Source organism: Carassius gibelio, chromosome B7, assembly GCF_023724105.1.
Source record: "Carassius gibelio isolate Cgi1373 ecotype wild population from Czech Republic chromosome B7, carGib1.2-hapl.c, whole genome shotgun sequence".
NCBI classification, from domain to species: domain Eukaryota; kingdom Metazoa; phylum Chordata; class Actinopteri; order Cypriniformes; family Cyprinidae; genus Carassius; species Carassius gibelio.
In genome coordinates this window covers 14,749,462-14,771,595 of record NC_068402.1, presented here as the reverse complement: position 1 = coordinate 14,771,595, position 22,134 = coordinate 14,749,462, and the positions used below count along the sequence as shown (strand labels likewise).

Genomic DNA, 22,134 nt, shown 5'->3' with positions numbered 1-22,134 from the left:
TATGGTTTTGACCTGGAAGACCTGCAGAAACTGTCTATCATGTTCCAAATCCATCTTAACCACCTTAAACTAAGATTAGACCGTTTTTACAGATGACATGCCCTGAATAGAGATTCTAGATCACTTCAAAACTTTCGAAACTATTTTCATCAAGTTTTTGTTTTTAGAAGATATTTCATCAGCAGATCAGTTAGCATGTTGTTAAATGTAATTGTACAATCCACTGTATATTAACTTCTCTCTCACAGCCTCATTTTTATTCCTGTCAGAAATGAAATATGCTGCTATTCTGACTAGGGTCTGTCAGGCACATGCTCTACACACACACTTATGTCTGTTTCTCTCGGATGTTTCATTGAACATGTTAATTAACTCGTGAAAGACTAAAAGTGTGTATCCCTAAATACAGATAAATGTCTATCGTCAACTGTGTGAAACCGGATTGAGAAGCTTCAAACAGCTGCTGACTGAAAAGTGGAAATGTTTGTGCAACTCACAACAGATGCCAGTCAATTAAATTTGGTGATATGTGAACTGCACCCTAACAATGTGTCTGCAATATCATTTTGATAGACACATTAACAAAACAGAATGAGAGGCCAGTTATATGAATGGATGATGTGTTTAGTGGGATTGTTCATTTTTATTATTCACTTTTCCTCACTGAGTGCCCAATTGCAGCTGTAGTGAGTGAGATGATGGTTTATAGTAGCTGATGTGATTCAGTGCTCATGTTCTACACATATATGGCAGATATCCATAGTAACATGGTATATCCTGCGTCACTGGTGTTCATAGGTCGTCTCGTATGTCCGAAGCCCCCCTTTCTAGACCCTTAGTTTATCTCTGTACACTTTTTATATATGAGAGAAGTTTCTCTCTCTCATTCTCTCTGACTCTTCCTTTCTCTTTAGATTTTCCTCGCCCAAGGGCAGAACGATGGATGGTGCTTTGTGCTCCATAATTAGTCACATTTAACCGGTGCTTTTAAATTCTGAGGCTCATCACATGCTTCTGTTGTCGTGTGAAATTTATTTTTAGTTCCTCTGGAGCAGGAAATGATTTTATGGCTGGATAAGCATGTGATTCTATCTTCTCTCCAATGCTTCTATTTATTCCCTCTACGGATCTCTTTAATTCTCTTTGAAATGATCTTTATGACCCATTCTCTTGTCTTTTGTCTGTCTTTGTCAACACTATGCCTTCAACTCTCTTTCAGATGGCCGGCCAATAGGAGTTGAGGGTATCCAGGTTCTAGGAACAGGAAACCTGATGATCTCTGATGTCAGAGTTCAGCATTCTGGGGTCTACGTCTGTGCGGCCAACAAGCCAGGAACCCGTGTACGCAGAACTGCTCAGGGACGCCTGGTTGTGCAAGGTGACTCTTTCTTTGAAACAAACATCCCAAATCTGCAAACTTTTTATAACTTTTAAATTAGTCAAAATTTTTATTTATACTACAGAAAAGTTCTGTGAGTTTTGTGAATTCAAACCAGACTTATTCAATAAAAGAATCATGTTGACCAACAATACAAGAGAGATTGCACACCATTGTTATTTATGTGATTTATGTACTTTTGTATATATATTTTTTTCATTTGTATAGTTTCTGTTTTAGTTTAAGTAATTTTGTTGTGCTTTTTTGTCATTTTATTCGATTTTTGTAAATCTATTTCTATAGCTTTATTTCAGTGCTAGTAATTGCAGTACTTCAGCTTATTTCAGTTGCAACAGTTCATATTCTTGTTTAAGTTTTAAGTGTATCTACACTGCATTAAGAAATGAATTATTTACATATTTTATTGAATTAAAAAAAAAAAGTTTTAATTTTTTAAAAACACACATGCACACACACATATACTGTATGACATTCCATGTTTAAATTAGGATTCAAATATCTTGATTTATTCGCATGGGACTGAATTATATGACCTCAAAGTGTCTGCAGAGACTGAGTGGACAGAGGAAAAAAACTCCCTGCGATCTCCTGAGTGACACTACATACAACATTCAAATGTTCACACTGGTTGTGCCTTTGATGTTAGTGACTGAATCTCAGCGGCTGTAAACCGTGATGGCAGGAGCTGCGCTGTAGGTGTAGCTGAGAATTGATATGATCTTTGTAGCCGGATGGTGTAGCAGCCTTTTGCTCACTGCAATACACTTCATTTACCTTAAAGAGATCGAGGGAGAGAGAGTAAGGGAGGTGTTTTAAAAAATGTAATGTAAAGAATTGGTAGTAAGAAGAAAAAAAAAATCCCAGGAGAGAACTAAATGAGAGAAAAGGGGAGATAAGAAAAGAAGGAAGAGATGTCTCAGATGATGTATCACAGTGGTACATCAATACTTTCTGCCTCAACCCTTCCCCCATTCTCTCTTTCGCTCTCTCTCTTGTGCTCTCAGGGATAAGAGAAGAAAAAAGCGAGCACTAATTTGCAGGGCTGTGAGATGCATTGGACGGACCTCTGAGAGCAGTTAGAGCCTCTCTTATCATTTATTTATTGAGAGAAGCTGGTAACACTGAAAATAAAGGAGAGATACTGAGAGCAAGATCAACACTTGCCGATTAAAGGACTTTAATATTTAAAGCCATTGCACCCTGAACGAATATGGAAGGTGAGATGGTAATTAAAATGGATGCAAATGAGCAAACGGCTTCTAATCAGTCAGCAATTTCAAATTTTCCCAGATTAAATGTGTCCTAATTAAGCAGTAAATGACTATTGGATTAGCTGCGTTCTGTGTCAGCTGGCAGCATTGCCGCGTGGTGAGTGAGGAGGAGGGTTTCTGGTGAGGTTGGGGGTAGCAGGAGGCTCTGGGGGGCTCAAAGAGGTATACGGTCCAAGTATCCCTTCCAAGCCCCCCACATCTGTTCTGCAGCGCTTAATCAGTTTTAATTTTCACACCGTGTCATTAACGGATTGTCAGTTTCCTCTCCTGGGCCTGTGAAATCTGTTGTTATTTTTTGTTTGTTTTTTTGCCCTAATCAAGTTAATCTGATGCTTTCTCTAAGTTTATTCCTGTTACCACCCACTGCTCTCACAGTACATTCATTATAAATGTGATAAAGCCAAAGCCACGCAGGCAATCTCCCTCCCTCCATCCCTCTCTTGGCATTGTGTGCACAATGGTTTTCTTCTTCAAATACTTCTATTGTCATTCATAGCATATATGTGGTATATGGAAATGGGTAAAAATGGAAACATTAGTGCAGTCACCTAGTGAATTTACTAAGACAACACATTCCAACAGGTTTCAGAAATGTTGAGCCTTTTTATTTAATGATTTCTCGTTTTGTATTGCCAATAATGGAGTTCTAATCATCTCTTGCTTTCTCTTCCTCTGTATGTGTCTACAGCCCCTGCTGAGTTTGTGCAGCCCCCTCAGTCTATTGCTCGCCCGGTGGGCACCACTGCCATCTTCACTTGTCTGGCCCAGGGTGAGCCAGTCCCACAGATCACCTGGCTGAAAAATGGACAAATCTTAGAGCCCGATGGCCATGTCAAACTCAGGAACAGCAACAGGTGAGCTAGTGTTATTTATGTACTCATTTTATATAGATATTTATATATTATTGATATATTGATTAACATTTTGAACTGGTTTTCTTTTAGGGAGTGGCTATTTGCACTAAGTGTAAATAGCAATGGATACTATTTTACACTGTGCAAATAGAAGTATTTTCAATTATATGCTACTATAGCTATAAGTTCTATTTAACCTATTTCAAAATAGCAAGATTTTCTGCTATTTTTTCCTACTTATTGCAAATAGTGGCAATTATCTGCACCTCAGTATTGTAGTACTTTATAAACAGTACGCAACAAATTGAGTGTGAATTATACAGTTAATTCAAATGATTAACTGGATGTCATCTTATTGTGACAATAAAGCCCTCCCTATAATTATATACTTTGTTTTCAACTATTTTGTCTTAATTTTTTACTTCAGTTTTAGTTTTGGTCTATTTCAAGCCTATTTCAGTTAGTTGCTAAGGCAGCATTTGAAATTGTAGCTTTATTTCAATTCTGAGATCTAGTTTCAGTTTATAATAACAACACTGATAAAGCCGTAATATAATATAGATAAAAAATGTTCGCATGATCTGTTTCCATGTTGTATAAGGAATGCGGTAAGCTAATCTATAATCAGGAGTTGTGTAAGCTAAAAGTTTTGCTTACATAGCTGTACGCTGCTGTCCATCGATTCCAGAGTTAGTTATTTGCACAATGTAATTTATTACATTTGAATTCATCTTACAGAAGGCTTTAGAGAAGGCCATCGCTCTTTCTGTCATTGAAGGACATTTTAAAGTTGCTGGTTGTCATTTTCTACAGTGTTATGACAACCACGTTAGGACGCCACTTGCCGAGGTCATTAGGACACATCGTCCCACCTTCTTCTGATCTAGAACGTATTGTGTCTGCTATGAAAGACATTCAGCTTTCTGTTTATCTTTGCTTTTTCTTTGCTCTTTTGGTTATGATTATGTCTTTGTAAATTAAAGTGATTTCTTGTCTATCGCTATAAATGTTTTATTGCCTGGGATTTTGTTGTGGTTAAAAAGCATGTTCACGATGTGAGAGAAAATCAATTTCATCGAGGTTAAAATTTATAGCAGCAAAGATGGAGAGCTACTTTTCATTGCTAGAAGAAATCAGTCAGGAAAGACAAAAGGGATTGGACAGGCATGGCCTAACAGGAGTGAAAAGAAGCAGGGAGGCAGAGAAGGCACTCAGGAGTGGATAAGTTGGAATCTCTGATTCTGAGCAGAAGCACAATTAGCTAAATGACTCATAAAGTGGAGCAGTGAGCAGAGAATCCGTCTGTTCCTCTTGATGGCCCATACGTGCGACACAACATCAGTTCTGTGGATTTTAAAGGATTACACACAAATTGTGTAATCTTGTTTTACTGTACATGTTAGTGTGTGTGATTTTTGCTTGCATCTCTTGCATGACCAAACTGAATTGCAAAACTCATTTTATAAATGAGTAATAATAATTATTATTATGTGAGTGTTGCTCATGTCATGATGTTCTATGGTTTTATAAGGGTTATGAGTTATTCACCAAGAATGATAACTATAATGATAAATGCATTCGCACTCCAACAAATGTTCTGTTTATTATAAATGTACTTTGTCATTTTGTCATCTGCCTTTAAAGCTCTAAAAAAAAATAAAACAAATCTCTCTCTCTCTCTCTCTCTCTCTCTCTCTCTCTCTCTCTCTCTCTCTCTCTCTATATATATATATATATATATATATATATATATATAGTTGTGGTGTGAATCTCTCTATTCTCATAGAATTTTAATTATGAATATATCGTCTCTTACATTGAAAGTATTTATTTTATAAGTTTAGCTCTGGGAATCGAACCCATGATCTTAGTGTTGCTGGGACAACTGTATGAGCCATGTGCTTCTTTACTAAATGACACTCTGTGGGATCCTTTACTTGTTTCAACATCCACCGCTGGAATATCATAATTCTGAAAAGTAATAATACACCTCTCTTGAATAAATCTATGTGATTGCTCTGCACATTAAACTAGGGTAAGAGAGCGTATCGAAAACAATTACACAATTCACCTTAATGTTGTTTTATTGTCAGCTCTTGTGCTTTTCGTAGTGGAAACATCACAAGCATGTTAAGCAGCCTTTATAATGGAAGTTGTGTGTTTATCAATGTCGGTTTGGGGATTCTCTGCCTGCCAACAGGCAACCCAGCTTCCTCACAGACAGACAGGGAGATGTTGACCTTCAAGAGGTTCAGAGAGACAATTGATTATACATTTAACAAACTTGCATGTGCACACATTAATCCAGAGCTCACATATAGGCTGCCTCCCCAAACATGTGTCATATGCTTACAGTGACATAAACATACACATACGAAATGTGCAAACTCACTAGCTTCTCCTTGTCTTTTTGCACATACAGAGTACTGTAGAGTTTAGTGCATTTGTGAACAAGAACGAGTTTGTTTGAATTTTTTGCGTTCTTTAGTTTGATAATCAGCTACTTATTTGTCATTGGCCATAACAACTGTTGGACAGTATCCGTATTTAAATTTCAATATTGGTGCATCCCTAAATTTCACAGAAATAATGTCATCTACAGTGTATTTTAAAAGGATCATTGGATTCCCATTTCCCACAAGTTGATATGATTCTTTAGCGTCTTAATGAAAAGTATATAAGATACTTTGATCAAAATTTCTCAATGGTAGTATAAAAAAACACCCTTTTTAAAGGGGGGATGAAATGCTATTTCATGCATACTGAGTTTTTTACACTGTTAAAGAGTTGGATTCCCATGCTAAACATGGACAATATTCAAAAATTAATTTGTACGTTTCAAGGAGTATTTCTGTTCCAAAAATACTCCTTCCGGTTTGTCACAAGTTTCGGAAATTTTTTTTCGAGTATGGCTCTGTGTGACGTTAGATGGAACAGAATTTCCTTATATGGGTCCTAAGGGCACTTCTGCCGGAAGAGCGCACGCTCCCGTATAGCAGAGCACTGAGAGCACAACAGACTTCACTGATCAGAGCGAGAGCGTCGCGAAATATCACAGAAGTGTGTTTTTGGTTGTCAGGGCAAGACAACCCTGCACAGATTACCAAAAAAAAAAAAAACAGCATTAAGGCACCAGTGGATGGAGTTTATTTTTACAGAGCATCAACGGAGTTGTGCAAGTGTTTGTGTTTGTTCCCCTGCATTTCGAAGATGCTTGTTTTACAAACAAGGCCCAGTTTGACGCCAGATTTGCACATCATTTATTTCTTAAGGATAATGCAGTCCCAACGAAAAGGGTCACGATCATGTGTTGGAACCGAAGGCGGTGAGTAAAACTGCTTCAAATATCTCTGCGTTGTTAACCTAGCTATCGGCGTGTAAGCACATCAAGTAAACAACATGCGATGTTGTCATCAAACTGCACTTTCCACATGTACAGCTTAAAAAAAAAAAAAGACTACATAAAGTGGAACTTAGTCATTTTCCAAAACCGCTAAGCAAATATATACAGTTTTAGTACATACCACATAGAGAAGCCTTTGCTGATGCTGCTCTTGTTAAATTTCAGCCTCTGGATCTGTGTCACAGCTTCCAGATGCTCTCAACACAAAAGCCTACTCGCGCTCGTGATTCTTTAGCTCCGCCCACACGTCACGCCTCCAGCCTGTCATGTTTTTCCGGGAAAAATCGGTACAGACTATCTTTCTCTTATGAATATAATAAAACTAAAGACTTTTTGGAGTTATGAAGGATGCAGTACTACTCTATAGGTACTCAAGATTAACAGGATATTGAGTGAAAACGAGCATTTCACCCCCCCTTTAAATTGTTAAAATCAGCTCTTTTCATAGCAAGCCGTTTCCTTGCATGTTGCTTTAAATGCTAATGAGCTCTGCTCATGGCACCCTTCTCTTCCTTAGGGTGACAAGCAGATGGTAAACTTTAGCCACGTTTAGCCGCAAAACATGCTAACTAGCACATTATTAGGAAAGGCAATTTGATCAAGGTCAATCAGCTATCATGAGAGCGGCCTTTGCAGAACTACGTCATTCTGCCTGGGTGGAATTTTATCATTATAGGGTGGATGTGTGTACACACTTCCAACAAACATTTATGTTCAAACAACTTGTGAAGTGAATTATGCATCCGATGACCCCTTGAACAGAATCTTAACAAGATTCTGGTTTCATTATATAATTGCATAATGTAATACTGAATCAAACATGTCAAACGTGAGTCTGCACTCTGTATCCGTGCAGGTTTGCAGACATGTGTTAGTGTGCTGCAGGCAGAGCGGAGGTCATGCGGTTCAGTAGCTGCAGGAGCAGAGGGTGGGGTCACTGCCTGCTCCATAAACATAAAACACTATTACAGCAGTAATCAAAATGCCACAGTGACCTGCAGTCAAATCACACCACACCGGCCAGCTCTTAGAAGGACTTTGAAGGTGGTTATATATTATGTCTGTATTTCACATGCTGCGCATACATGCATGTGTGAATGCGTATTATAGCTGCGTTTGTGTTTGATATCGGTAATCTTGTGTTGTGTACTTCAAAGAGGGGTTCGTTCACCGAGGGTCTTTTTTGCCCTGGTTTCAAGTTTGGTCCATCATGTTTTATCATTGCTAAAATGAGACACAGTGCAGTGGGTGATGCACATGCTCATGGATATAAATTTGAATCTAGCTTACTTTCCACCTACATTTCTGTCCAGTCTCTAATGTCTTCAAAGTTGAATTTAAAAATATTTTTTATCCTTATTTTTTTAAAAGAACTATGTTGATAATGTTCACCATGTTTTGCAGCTGAGAAGACAAAAACAGTTATTAACTTAATAAGAAACCCTTATTTCTTTCCTCTCTTTTTCTCATTTGGCCCCTTTTTAAACTCCATTATGCACTTCTTGGTCATGACCCTCTCTCCAGCCCATGCACAATCGAGCAAGCTCTGGCCTTGACCTCTGACCTCTCCTGCAATCAGTTATTTCCACCACGCTTTCAGCACCCCTGCTTCAAATACCTTTCCCCTACCTAACACTCCCTTTTCCCACTCCCTTCTCGTCTTTCCATCTCTCTCTCCTCCAGGGGCCTGCGAATTAGGGTGACCACCCCATTCAAGAGGCACTGCCCTGTAATTGTGACTGTGCAAACATGCTCTCAGTGAGCTGAATAGCAGCCCTTCCATCTCAGGATGCTCTCTGTCAATCTGAGGAGAGGCTGGAATGTATAGACGGATAGAGAGGGTGCAAATGGTCCCAGCAAACTGTGTGCTTTTCATCTTCATACAACACTTTTGTAGTAAGCAGATAAATTGCAAATCGGAATGCACAATAATGTTTTTCAAATATATTCGTTACAGCGAGTTTTGGATTTAATTTTGCATGCTCCCCTATTTTATGCATTTAAAATACCTTTGCCATCATTTTGTGCTAAAATAAAGAAAATCTTTAGAAACAATATTAGTTTAGTTTATAGTAATCTTTTGTAAATATTAAACTGATTGTCCATTATTTTCTTACTGTGCATTATAATGCTGCAACTCCTAAATTAACTGTTATCATGTTTAAAACGGCTTACTTTATTTTTCAAAATATTATATAAAATATTAATATCTGCAATTTATTGGCCATAACAAATTCTTTGCTGCTACATAACAGATATTGACTGTGCTGCTCAGATGATTGAAGGAAGACTAATACTTGTCACATTGTTCCCCAGAGAGCTACGATGACACTATGACATTATGCCTGACAGTTTGTTCCATAGAGCCCAAGGTTGGGGGGTATATTGTGAAGGCATGTCATGCTGGTTTGGAATTTCAAAAACAGCTGGATTTTTATTGGCAGCTCTATTTGTGTGTGGGGATTTCACAAAACAAGTGGATGTTGTCTGAAACTGTCAACCATCCCTCTTCATTCGCATAGAGATTTAATAGATTCTTCCATCGGAGCTCTGTTTGCATGTTTTACAGGTAGTTTAAACACTCCATACATAAATACGTAGAATGCAAGCCTTTCAAGCTGGTGCACATGGTAGCACCCAAAGACGTGGTTCAGAGACGCAGTTTGGCATAGAAGACTGTTCTCTGTTTTACTAATTAGCATTTACATATATTCATTTAGCATGTTTTTTTATTCAAAGCAACTTACAATGGATAATAATACAAGCAGAAAGGATTAATTTAAGGGAGAATGTAATATGCTAATAAGCAGCACTACCATATCAAATTTTATCATAAATAAAAAAACAATAGTGTAAGTGCGGGAAGGTCTTTGCTACAAAAGCCTAGTTAAAGAGATCTCTTTAGTTGTTTTCTAAGATTGCGCCCATCTCATACTATCAAGATGAAAAAAGAAATGGATCTGCTTCCATCCACACCTTGGTACAGTAAATGTAGGAAAGCAAGTTTTGAATTTTGCGTAGTATTCTGCATTTAGTGTCTGCTGTATGTGTCGGGGGGAAAAAGTTGTGGCAGGTTGCTTCAGGTTAGTGGTGAGACATGAAGGATGTAAAAGAAAGGACCATAATCTCTGGGAAGTAAAAAAAAAAAACCTTGCTTATGCTGCAGGCTTTTAAAATGTATTAACACCTTTCTGTTTTCCCATTCACTCTGAATAATATCCCAACAATATCATAACACCCCTACCATTTGTCCAAGAACACAAACCGCATGAAAATATACCATAAAATAGAAGGTGGAGCTTAGAAAAAAGTCACAGTAGGCTGAAGACTCTCATTTCCATATCCTGGCCCTTTAAGTGGTAAAAATTCATTTTTTTTTTCTTAGGGCCTCGGGATTATGGAAGATAAAAAAACAGCTGATTATATATTCAGCACTAATAATGCTCCCCCCTTCCACCATCAACGTATCCCCCAGCAATGAAGGGGAGCACAAAAGAGAAGGTGTTAAAAGAAAAAAAACTACACTGAAAGAGTGAGAGTGGGAAAATAAGGACTAGTGAGAAAGAATGGAAAGTGAAGAGGAGGATTCAGGAGGGAGGAGTTTGACAGATGGTTGGGTTTGCTTCATGTTAATGAGCACCCAGAGATGGTGGATGCATATGGTTTGTTTGTAGCCTCTGCTTTATTCATACCAGTTACATCATTTGCGCTGGGAACAAGGTTAGACACTCATGTCAGTGTGCATGGGTGAGACCTATTATGTGGGATTTTCTGCTAAGAATTCGGTGGGATCTCCAACATGTAGAACCTCTTTCACACAAGAACGACACAAGTGTAATTAAATAGATTTTATAAACAATTGATAGAAAAGAGATATCAACAACTACTTAATGAATACCATAAATGAAATCGGAATAGCAAGTGATTATGTTGTGTGTTGATATATTACTACGTTATCTGGAAAGATAAACTGTTGCTACTCTGAAACAAATAAGGTGAAGAACCTTATTACGTATCAAACAAATAAATGAATCATTTGTTATCAACTGACATCACCTATATAACATCTAATGTAAATTAGAATTTCATATACTGAGTAAACACACAACAATGCCAAGGTCTCTAGAAAGGGTTTGGAAAAGGGATATTTACGTTCTCTGCGATCGAGTGAGCAGTCTGGTGGCGGTGACTTCTTCCACTGGTTGTGCTGGTAACAATTCAGCGGGGAGTGGAGCAGGAATCCGTATCAACAGCCTTGAACACGAAGCGCTGGAGTGTGCTGATCTCCTGGAACACCAAAGGGTCCTAAAATCTGGAACACGTAGATGTGCCCCTGGAGTAGGTGCAGAAGGTCTTTGCCTTGAACTCGTTGCTCTCCGGAGCTTCTTTGGAGTGTCTTCTGCCTCTCTGGGCTAGAGACTTAGAACTTGGTCAATCTGCCTTGTCTCTCTAGGATGGAGACCCAGGACGTGCCGCATCTGCTGTTGTCTCGCTGGACGAAGACTCTAAACGTAGAATATCTCTTTCTTTACAGGCTGGAGGCTCAGAACGTGATCATATCTGTTACTGCCTCAAGCTGGAGACTCCCACTGGCCAGAGGCTCAGAACGTTGATGTTTCAGTCTCTCAGAATGGGAAACTCAGAATGAGGGGATCTGTTATTGTCTCACCCTTGAGGGGCTCAGACTCAGACCTTGTTGATCTGTTAGTATCCCTTCCCTTTTGGGACTCAGACTCGGAACAAGGAGTGTCTATTGGTAAGGTGCCTTTATCTCTTAAACGAAGAGGAGATGATTGCAATCTGGCGCAATCTGGCCATTTCCAGGCTGAAATTGGCTGTTTCCGTCATAGTGGGGGAGCACGTGTGGCCCACCCTTCTTTCTTTCTGGGGAACTTATTTGCATTGTCCAAAACAAAATTTAGAAAAGTGTCACTAAAGTTTTACCAGTGCATTTTCATCTACCAAACCATAACCAGAATACATTTTGCAATGTTACAAACACATTAAGTCCAAACATGATAGAGGGGAATTGAATTTGCATGCAATTTCAGGTTTGAGAACATAATTATGGATGGATTTAGATCTATTTCTGTGATCTCTCTTTGTTTCACCCACCGCTGCTGCGTCCAGAGGTCCTACGATATTTTTATGGCGGTCACAGGTCTGTTGGTGGGTGAAGGGCAGAAACTGCATTCTGACCATTGAGAAGTCCTGTCCTTCCGGGCTTTGTACCAAAGGTCTTCTTCTTGCCTTCTAAGAGGTGTCTGGCTGTTGTCCTGGCATCTTTATCTGATGGCGATATCTGATTTCCTTATATTAGTCCACCAAGATCCAATCAAAATGTAGCAAAGCAAACCTTTGTCCACTATTGTGAAAAGAGAGGGGCTCCGCCATAAACTGGGCCCTGGAATGTACTCCTGCTTTCTGACATTTAATTAACAATGCTCAGGTTAAAAGTCTTTCTTTCTTTTCTTCTAGTACTCTGGCCATCTATGGAGTGACCCAGGATGATGAGGCCATATATCAGTGTATTGCAGAGAACAGTGCCGGCTCCACACAGGCCAGTGCCCGTCTGACTGTGCTGTGGGCTGACGGGTTGCCGGGTATGCCCACGGGTGTACGTGCAGAAGTCCTTTCTCCAACTTCCATTCAGGTGTCCTGGAAAGAGCCCACCCAAAACACTCAGGACATAATTGGATACGTATTGCATATCCGCAAGACTGCTGGTAGGAAAACTGCTTATGAACCTAAACACACGCACAAGCATGCAAGAATCAAATCAAATCTAATTTACTCAGCTTTTCTTCAACATTGAATGTAAAACGCTCCTCAGCAAATCAATACTTTATTTAAAGTGTAAATGTAGAGTTCCACAAATGTTATGAAATACATATTTTATTCAGTCTTCACTCCAGGCTCTCTCATTATGGAAATCATCGAGATTTAGAGTCGATAACAAATCGACGCTTTCTTCCTGTTGCCAGCAGCTGGAGTGGAATTTTATATCTACACAGCATGATGGAAAGAGACACGTTTATGTGTGCCATTATAATCGAGCTAAAGATGTTTTTTTGCTGTTTTCTCTCTGTCAGAATGTACATGACACAATTTGCAATCTAATGTTTAAAGAATTAAATGCATGTCACGAGCACGAGGTCTAGGCCAATTGTAGTCTGATCAACATGCATGCATGCTTGATGAAGCTGAGCTACAGTGGCGTTATCTTTGATTGTAGATTGATAGATTTTAACCCTGTAATTATACAATTATATAAATAATTATGTGATATTTTAAAATGCATTTTAAAATAGCTGTTTTAGCCCAAATGAAATGAAACCTCTAAGCATACTTGTTGGTGAAGAGAGAAGCCTGAAGCCTTTTCCTGAAAGCTCAGCATGAGGATAGAAGTGTATTCACATATCAGTCCCACTCTCCTGGGTAGCTTTAAAATTGCATGTTGATGTTTTGTGTGTGTGTGTGTGTGTGTGTGTGTGCTGGTGCACATACAGCTGAACAGCTGATATAAGACCTATGCTGAAGTGCTCTTAAGTGTTCTCTGCTCCACTTTTTCCTTTTCTCTCTCATTCTCTCACTGTGGTGTTAGCATGACTATTAGCCACTGCAGTTTAGATTTCTGATATGTCTGTAGCATCTCTCATCAGCTGGAAGCCTCACTGCCCTACTGAGATATGTTTTGGAGTGTGAGCCATTTATAATGTATATGATCACTTACAGCAGTTTGGCATGAATAAGTAATGAGGAAGTGTAACATTTACTCCATCCATAAATGTGACTTAGAGAGCTGCCAACATTAAGAGCTGGGCAATTGTTGCATTTAACACTTAATTTTACTTTGACACGCTGCATTTTTCTCTGTTTGTTGTTCTCTCTCGTACCATTTTGGGTGAATAATGATAGTCTCTCATGGATTCTTTCTTTCCTTCTTTCAACCTTCACACTTTCCCATCAGACCCAGTGGAGATGGAGTACCAGGAGGCTGTGAGTAAAATGACCCTGCAGCAAATAATCGGAGATCTGGAGCCTTCCACCAGCTACAGCTTCTATGTGAAGGCTTACACGTCCCGCGGAGCCAGCAAAGCCTCTGAGACGGCTGTGGAGAGCACACTGGGAGAAGGTATAAAAACATATTTAAACAATCATGCAAACACAGGCTTCTTTTTCATGCATAGTTGTAGAATTCCCAGTTATTTTAAGTTGTTAATTGTGCCGGCAGTAATTAACTGGAAAAACATATCCCCTCTCTTGAAACTTCTTAACAATAAAGCAGTCCCTCAGAGGAGTTTTTGGCACAGCACAGTCTTTAATTCAAGGTTTTTCAGGGTAAAGTTCCCACCTGTTATAGACTCTCTTGCTTTTGAAATGCATTACACCTGAACCTTTGTGATTGCATTGCCTACAGTCCCTGCTCCACCAGCCTTGTTCACGAAGGTGATTAATTTGACGGTGGTTCAGGCCACATGGGAACCCTCCACTAAGATGGGCCAACAGGAAGGATTCAGTCTCTACTACCGTAAAGTTCCTGTCCCCATCTTCACTGGACCGCTTACCTTCCCACGTAATGTGACCCAGTACAACATCACTCAGCTGGGTGAGTCTGGCCATAGCGGCCTTAATTCATAAACCAAAAAATATGAGCAGAATGTATTTCTTTGTAAATATATATACTTAGAAATTAATAAATTGTATGCTTGTATTATCAAGACCCAATATTGAGTTGTTGTTGTTGTTGTTTACCATTTAGCCTGATATAAGCCTTTGGTTTACAGCAAAACACAATTAATACATTTATTTTTTTAGAGTTGATGTTGAAGCAAACTTATCGAAATTATTAAACATTTATCCTGTTTTGCTTTATAGCCAAGTTAAAGATTAATGTATTATTATATTATTAATGCACATATTATTACAATAAAAACTGTATAAAAACATAATTTGAGGTTGTTTTTTGTGTGTTTTTTTTTTCAGTACTCCAAAACTGAATTCCAAATCTTTTTTCCTATGTTTCAACAGATCCCTCTTTTGTGTATGAAATTAAGATTCTGGCTTTTAACCAGCATGGAGAGGGCAATGCCACCCTGCGCTTTGTGTCGCTCAAAGAGGCAGTGGAGAAATCAGGTGCCTGATGCAACACACATGTTCACTCCCACACATGCAGGCATAATAACTCACTCACACTGACTATATATGTGTGTGTTCTGGTCCTGCAGTGCTAAATACCCCTTGCAACTGTGTAAAAGATGAACAGAATAAAAGCTCCACCACAGGCATTATCATCGGCATCCATATTGGAGTCACTTGCATCATTTTCTGTGTCCTTTTCCTCATGTTTAGCTACAGGGGCAGGTGAGGAATCAATGCTGACTATGTGTAGTATCATTTTTTATAGTGAATGCAGTTGCAGTAAGCATGGGCGGAAAATAGTTTTGCTTTAAATAAAGGTCAAACTCTTTCTTTAGATGCAAAGTTAAAAGTTTTTTTTTTTTCGCAGGTTGATGATGTGTAAAACTGTGCAGGCCACCCGACAGGCGGGCCGTAACCCAGCAGCAGGAGTTGTGCTCGAATCCTCCTCTTCCTCACAGGGGGCTCTGGCCCTCAACGGCCCCCACAGGTTCAGCTCAGACGGGAATGGAGGAACCCACACTGCAAAGAGCTGCACCGACTCCAACGAGATGGAGAGACTCTTCTCAGGACCATCCCACTTCTCCCATCCACCTGACCCCACCCACACAGTGAGCCTTGGGGGAAATGCATACATTATTAGATATGTGGATTGCATGGTTATAGTTCTTCACGGAGAACAACTTATAAATGCATGTAAAAGTGGAATGGAAAGAGATGCATTTGCCTGAACGTATTGAAAGGAATCAAAGTAAAACCATAACCCTGTGAGCTCTGATGAGATTCCTTGACCCCACAATAACTGAAAAGTACTGTAGAGTTTGGCAATGTGATTCTTTACCACGTATTTGTGTGTGTTACATTTCAGATTGAGAGCTCTTTGGTCTCTTGTCCGTTGAACGAAACCCAGATATCCACACTTCCCCTTGATGACTTCAGCCTGATGGAGGAGTGCGAGGTGCAGTTCCGGCTACACCCAGCAGAGGGCCAACAGGATGAAGACTGATGAAGAAATGAAGGCCAAGAATATCCTCTACTCAGACTCCTGTCCGACTCAGGTCAACTGAAGTGTTCGTCTTTTTAGTTCTGTTTTGATCGTGCAAAGAATATATTATTCGCAAGTTAAGTTCCCTTTGTGGGAATCACTGGACTGTAATGCCACGGGGTCCCTGTGGCTTCATGGTAGGTGAGGTTCTGTGATGGAAATCTATTATTTCTCATTGGTAGGTGAACAAATACACTCTTGCAGTTAGAGCTGGCAGTATACAGCGGAAGTCTCCAGTCACTAGTATCTATAATTGATTTCACTTGGCTTCTTCTGCACAACAGAGAAGTATTATTCCTACTAAAACATATTCGACTTGCTGCCTTCTCTTAACCTACCAATGATTTCAGAAGCCCATCCATCAGAGACCAAGACCTTCTTCCAAGAATTTCTAATTATTCTCAGGACTTTTTTTTTCCCCCACTGATATCAATGTTTTGTTTTTTAAGTAGGTCTTAGCCTCCATGAAGACTTTAGGCTCGGCTATGTGAACCTTAGATTTTGCAACAAAAAACCTACCTCAGCTGGAATGAATGTCTTGTAGGAAGTCTTTGAGATCTGCATATTGCTGTCTGTTCTGTTTTTATACACATCAAGCATTCAGTCAAAAGAGATGAAGGTGCTTCTCTACCTCAGATTTCAAGGACTGCCGCTCTCCTGCTCGTTGAAGCAAAACAAGAAAAAAATCCAACATATAGCACTTCCAAATGTTGAAGTCAATGTTCTACCTCAAAATAACAATGTTGTTCTTGTCGTTGTGGTTATTTTCACGTATTGAAACATAGCCTCTTGTTTGTGAGATCCTGGCTTCACTATGTTGATGAATTGCTGTGTTTTGATATGTCAGTACCTCATGCCAGTTGACAGATGACATTGTTCTATGAATTCTACTTGTAAAGATGTTTTGATAGTTTCCTTGTATTCACATAGGATTTTTTTGGGTTCTATGTTTCCTGATCAAGAGTATTTTTTATTTGAATCGTAGTCAACGCAGTAAAATGGAAAGACTTTTTAAGATAAACTGCACTGTTACTAATGTCTTCAGGATACAACAATACTGCTCTCAGATGAACCGTTGGAAGAAGGGAGGCCAGCATACGCAACACTGGATGTAAGCATTCAAATGATGTGTAGGTATTTGACTAGTTGGAGTTCATGTGTTTTGCATGTCACAAAAGAACTGGGAAGATCGACAAGTGTGTGAAGTGTTCTTTACAGAAGTAGGCACATATACTGTTTCTATGGGTGCTGATAGAAGTAAATCGTGATATAGATTAGTTATCACGTGTTGTGATATTTCGTGAAGAGCTGAAATGAGCTTTGCCTGGGTTGTAATTACTAGACGTGATCATTTCCGAAGCTCAGGCACCCTTTGATACTGTTGAGGCTGTTCAGATACTCTGCTGCATGTTATGATGTGAACGCCAAACTATGGAAGAACTGGGCATTCTAGAACTCTCCAGGAACATTCCATTAGAAGCCAAAGCCACTGGAGATTCTCATGGCTTCTATGTGGAGTTCCATCACTTTTATTTTTTTTTTTATATCCCATGCCCCTCGTCCATGTTTTTAGTACCACATTGATCAGGGAGCACAAAGTGCATCAGACATACGCACACATAACATCTGTTGGCGTTAGACTGGAGGATGATGCCTGAGCTACTGCCGGTCATCACTTCATATGTCTGGCCAGCTATTGAATCGCTTTTCAGTTGCTTTTCACTGTGTGCTCAGCCACCCAATCCAAGACCAGCTGTTTCTTTTAATGGGGAGGGAGAGTTGAAAGTACCAGCAAAATGTTCTTTCTCCTCTGGTGTCCCAGTACTATGGTACTTACAGTATGTATTTTTTTATTAACCTACCTCGACACGGCAGTCATACACTCAGGTCGCTCCTCCTACTCTAATGGGGAGATTGTATTACTTGTATAGTACACATGCATACACACATCAGAGGAGAACATCTCCTTTAGATCCTTTAGCAGATCAGTGCAGTGCATTAGCTTTTCATGTGCTTTCATTTTATTGAATGTATAGTGTTATTTTTTTCATGTTATGTTTGTCTGTATCAAAAAATAGTCATGTTTACTTTTTTCCGGCTGGTTCAGGTGACTGGTCTTTTCTTAATTTAAAAGTGTAAACATCATCATCAGTGTGTGTAAATAATGAGTCAGATTTGCATATTTTCATAACGCCCACAAATATTCTGAACTGTAATTAATCCTTTTTTTTAAAGAAATGGACGAAGTAAGCCTAGATAATCAAAAAAATCCTATTCATTTAAGGTATATTCCTTCAAATACCGGTTCTGGAACAGAATTGCACAGTATATTACAGTGTAGAAAAGACTCAGACAATGTGCTGTATATTTATTGTACCGATTGCATTGTAGTGTTGTCAATGGAGACTGTAGAAGCTTTTGTGTTGTCTGTATACAGATAAGTGCACAGTTCTCTGACTGTGTTAAATAGAGTTAATGGAAAAGAGTCTGAACAACGAAAGGAATGTGATATGCTGTGCTGTAAAACTTTGTCCCTAATAATGAAAGTCTCTATGAAATAATATCTGTTGTAAAGTCTTTGTGCTCTTGGCATTCCTGTAATAAGACGAAATGGTTTCATCTGTTGTGTAATGCGATACAAGCAATTCTCAATGCTGTTACATTTCCAAAAGTTATCTGCAGTTTTTTTTGTTTGTTTTTTTTGCGTGTTTTCTGATAGATTTGGTCTTGTGAGCTTTGTAAACTGCTAGTGTGCAGATCAGAACTTTTACAACAGTAATGAGCATCAACGGGCTTCAGGATTCCAGTGTGGTCTCTAGACACAGATTTGGTTGAATTAGGGTGGTTGTTTGACCACAAACAGACAGCTGTTTTCAGTTGATCAGTTCATGTCGTTCATATCTGTGCTAGCTCAGACTGATGGCATGATCCCATCTCTTTTTCAGATCTAGAGATTCATCTTTGAACTTTTTACAGAGGTATTTAGCCCTGTTTCAAATCAAGGGCCATTTTGCATTCGTTGAACCTGTGCTGGTTATCCTCATGCTGAAAACTATTACTGTGATAAAGCATTAGATCCTCAGGCTTTCTGACGGCTCTGAGTGCTTTATTTCCATTCAATATTTAGTATCGTTTCTGGCTCGAATCCATGAAAGAACAAAGAACATGTTACCAAAATGGCCCCTCGTCACGTATATACACACACACACATGCAGTCACATCCCTGTATAGAAAGACATGTTTGTGTCAGCATTAGTCCCGTGTCCCAGATTTCCCCGGGGAGTCTCAGGGATGAGGCATGAACATGTAGCAGCCTCGGCTCCCGCCAGCACTATGGCAACACCAACCTATTCACAGCAGCAGAAAAACGTTCAAACTTTGAAATCTGTAAAACCAACCGCTTTTTGTTGAGGATAATATGTACCAGTTTCACTCTGTTAAGCCCCTTTCAGGACCTGGGATTACATGGGTGTGCACTTTTGGTGAGGGGACCAATAGCAGCCCAACTGAATTGATATCCTCGCTTTTACAGTTGCACTCACACAGAGACTTTAAACTTGTGTATTTGAAGCAATCACAGCATGAGGTTTATAGAAGCGCCTGGGGATTCCTGATGTTACCATGTGAAAATCTGATCCTGTCATGATGTCTGTTACTGTTAGTAAAATCTTAGTGCTGTAGTGTTCATAAAAACAAATGGGAAATATTTATAGCGATGCTCTTACAATGGAAGCAGAAAAACAGCCTGTAGTGTGGGGTTTAAAAATAGAATGTTTTTCACAGCATAAAATTATTGGTGAAATACCGTAGCTCTTAATATTTCTACTTTTCTAGTAGAACCAATGGAATTATTTTGGATGGATGTTGAAGAATCAATTGAATGTGCTTTGCAGTTACTTCTAACTAAACACATTGTGATGGTCTCAAGCTAACAAGTTATAGTTATGCTTTTGATACAGTGTGACACATCTGTATTTTAAATATTTATTCCCACTTGACTTTTAGGCTTCCATTGTAAGTTTATTGCTGTGTTGGTGTTTCCTGGTTGTTTTTATTTATTGTGTGTGGTAATCGACAGCATGACAGACAAAAAAACTGGAATATTCATCATGGTCATTGTGAAGTACAAAAGGATTAATCCTGTGCTGTTTCCACAGACTTGTTTGTACTGTTGAAAAATTCATAGTGATAAAAAATGAATATTTTACAGATTAGATTAAGGCTAGTTGGCAAGCACACATTGGATGGCACACCTGCATTTCTGGTTTTTAACCTCATCTCAGCTCATTTAAATATAAAGCAGTTCTCAGTTTTGGTTCTAGTACAGTGAATGTGAAGATGACCGTCACATCTGTAAAACTGTGTTCATGACTGAAACACTGAAAATCTCCTAATATGGTGCTATTTCTGCAAATCACAAGACGTTCTTGTCCATTTTTAGCGTTTTCATGTTCAGCTTGTTCTTCTGTTTGGACATATTCATCTCCTCTAACACAAAAGATTGAATTTCACCTTGCATTCACAACTGCACTGTAAAGTTCTGGGTTAAAGACCTGTGTAACACTTTGTGAAGACGTGACCGATTGATTTACTGTCAAAGTGTGTTTTGTTCAATTAATGGAAATGAAGGAAATTATGCATTAATGTATCTGTGTATAGCTGTTTAAGCACCATCAGAGCTGCAGGAAAACAGGAACGACAGCAATGCCTGGGGACAAACTCCAGCAAACACAGGCGTTTGTTTTGCGTGTGACCCTTCCTTTTCTCTTCACAGAAAGACTGTCATTTTAGATGAAATAAAGAGAGCACAAGAGATGACGCTCAACTGAGCAGGTGTGAGATGTTCCGTTTTCACCGTTCAGTTCTTCATGTAACTCACTCTCTGTAATTCAGGTCCGGGTGAAATAACATTGGAAAATGTTTCTACTAGTGTGTCTTCTCCAAATTTGATGTCTGTAACCCCCTCTGACCACAAACGGTCAGTGCTGTGTATGTACATATGCATATATTTGTATGTGTATATTTATATAAAGAAAGAATACTAGACCGTTTTAGTGGTTTGTATTGTTTTAGGCTTCATTGTGAAACACTGTTTAAAGTCAATAACAATGATGACAATAAACTAGTTCTAGTTTTAAAAAATGATTCCTTTCTTTGTCAACGCATCTTTCATTTTCCTGTATTTATTCCCAGTTCAGCTTTCCATAAGTGTTTTGTCAAATTTGTGCCTGTAAGCATAACTGATAAATAGCTAGGGGTCAGTAAGATTATTATTATTATTATTATTATTATATGTCTATTAAAGCAGTCTCAGCAAGGCTGCATTTTTCCATAAAAAAAACAGTAATTTTGTGAAATATTACATAAAATACTGTCATTTATTTAATGCTGAAGTAACATATATTATGAATATTAAAAATATTTTTGTGGAAACATACTTTTGTATGATTCTTCAATCAGTTTAATGCATCCTTGCTGAATAAAAAAAAAATATATTTTTTAATCTTAGAACCTAATATGTTTGAACAGTTGTGTATGTTTACACACAGTGTGTTTGCAAACGTGTGTGTCTGTATTTTGCCATCTGAATTTCCCTCGTCAGCTCTCTGCTAATTGACTAGCTACAGTGTTCAGTATAATGCACATGGATTGATTGCACTGCGTGTGGAAATGCATGAATTATTTATCCAGATACACAGGCATAAACATTTATCAGACTAATAGTTCACAGCAATTGCAACTTTGTCATGCAATATCCCTAACTAAAACATCCAGTCAAAAGATATTTTGGTTTTGTTTATTTCTTCACAGTTTGGAAATTGAATGTGTGATTCTTTGATGTACTGTTCGATTCTTCTGTGGGTGTGCCAGACTGCTGGAGTTGCCTTTATTTTCAATCATTGCTTTCTCCTGCAGAAGGATTCCAATCAGTATTCAAACCTGTGCATACAAAGATTTATTTGGGCTCTGATTTTCATGGTAAGGTACTTAGTCGATACCAGATTCATTGATGTTTCTGCTTT

General features: G+C 38.8%; 1 protein-coding gene across 1 annotated transcript in view; it reads left to right on the top strand.

Annotated features, from left to right (window-relative positions):
* igdcc3 (immunoglobulin superfamily, DCC subclass, member 3) overlaps positions 1-21,253 on the top strand; it is a 72,327-nt gene extending 51,074 nt beyond the window's left edge. Inside the window, exons 6-14 of the mRNA XM_052560317.1 lie at positions 1,220-1,378; positions 3,359-3,524; positions 12,406-12,653; positions 13,898-14,062; positions 14,348-14,536; positions 14,959-15,063; positions 15,156-15,291; positions 15,437-15,677; positions 15,935-21,253. Coding sequence (XP_052416277.1) covers positions 1,220-1,378; positions 3,359-3,524; positions 12,406-12,653; positions 13,898-14,062; positions 14,348-14,536; positions 14,959-15,063; positions 15,156-15,291; positions 15,437-15,677; positions 15,935-16,072 — 1,547 coding nt within the window. The 3' untranslated portion in view covers positions 16,073-21,253. The remainder of the gene's footprint in view (positions 1-1,219; positions 1,379-3,358; positions 3,525-12,405; positions 12,654-13,897; positions 14,063-14,347; positions 14,537-14,958; positions 15,064-15,155; positions 15,292-15,436; positions 15,678-15,934) is intronic.
* Positions 21,254-22,134: the final 881 nt, after the last annotated feature.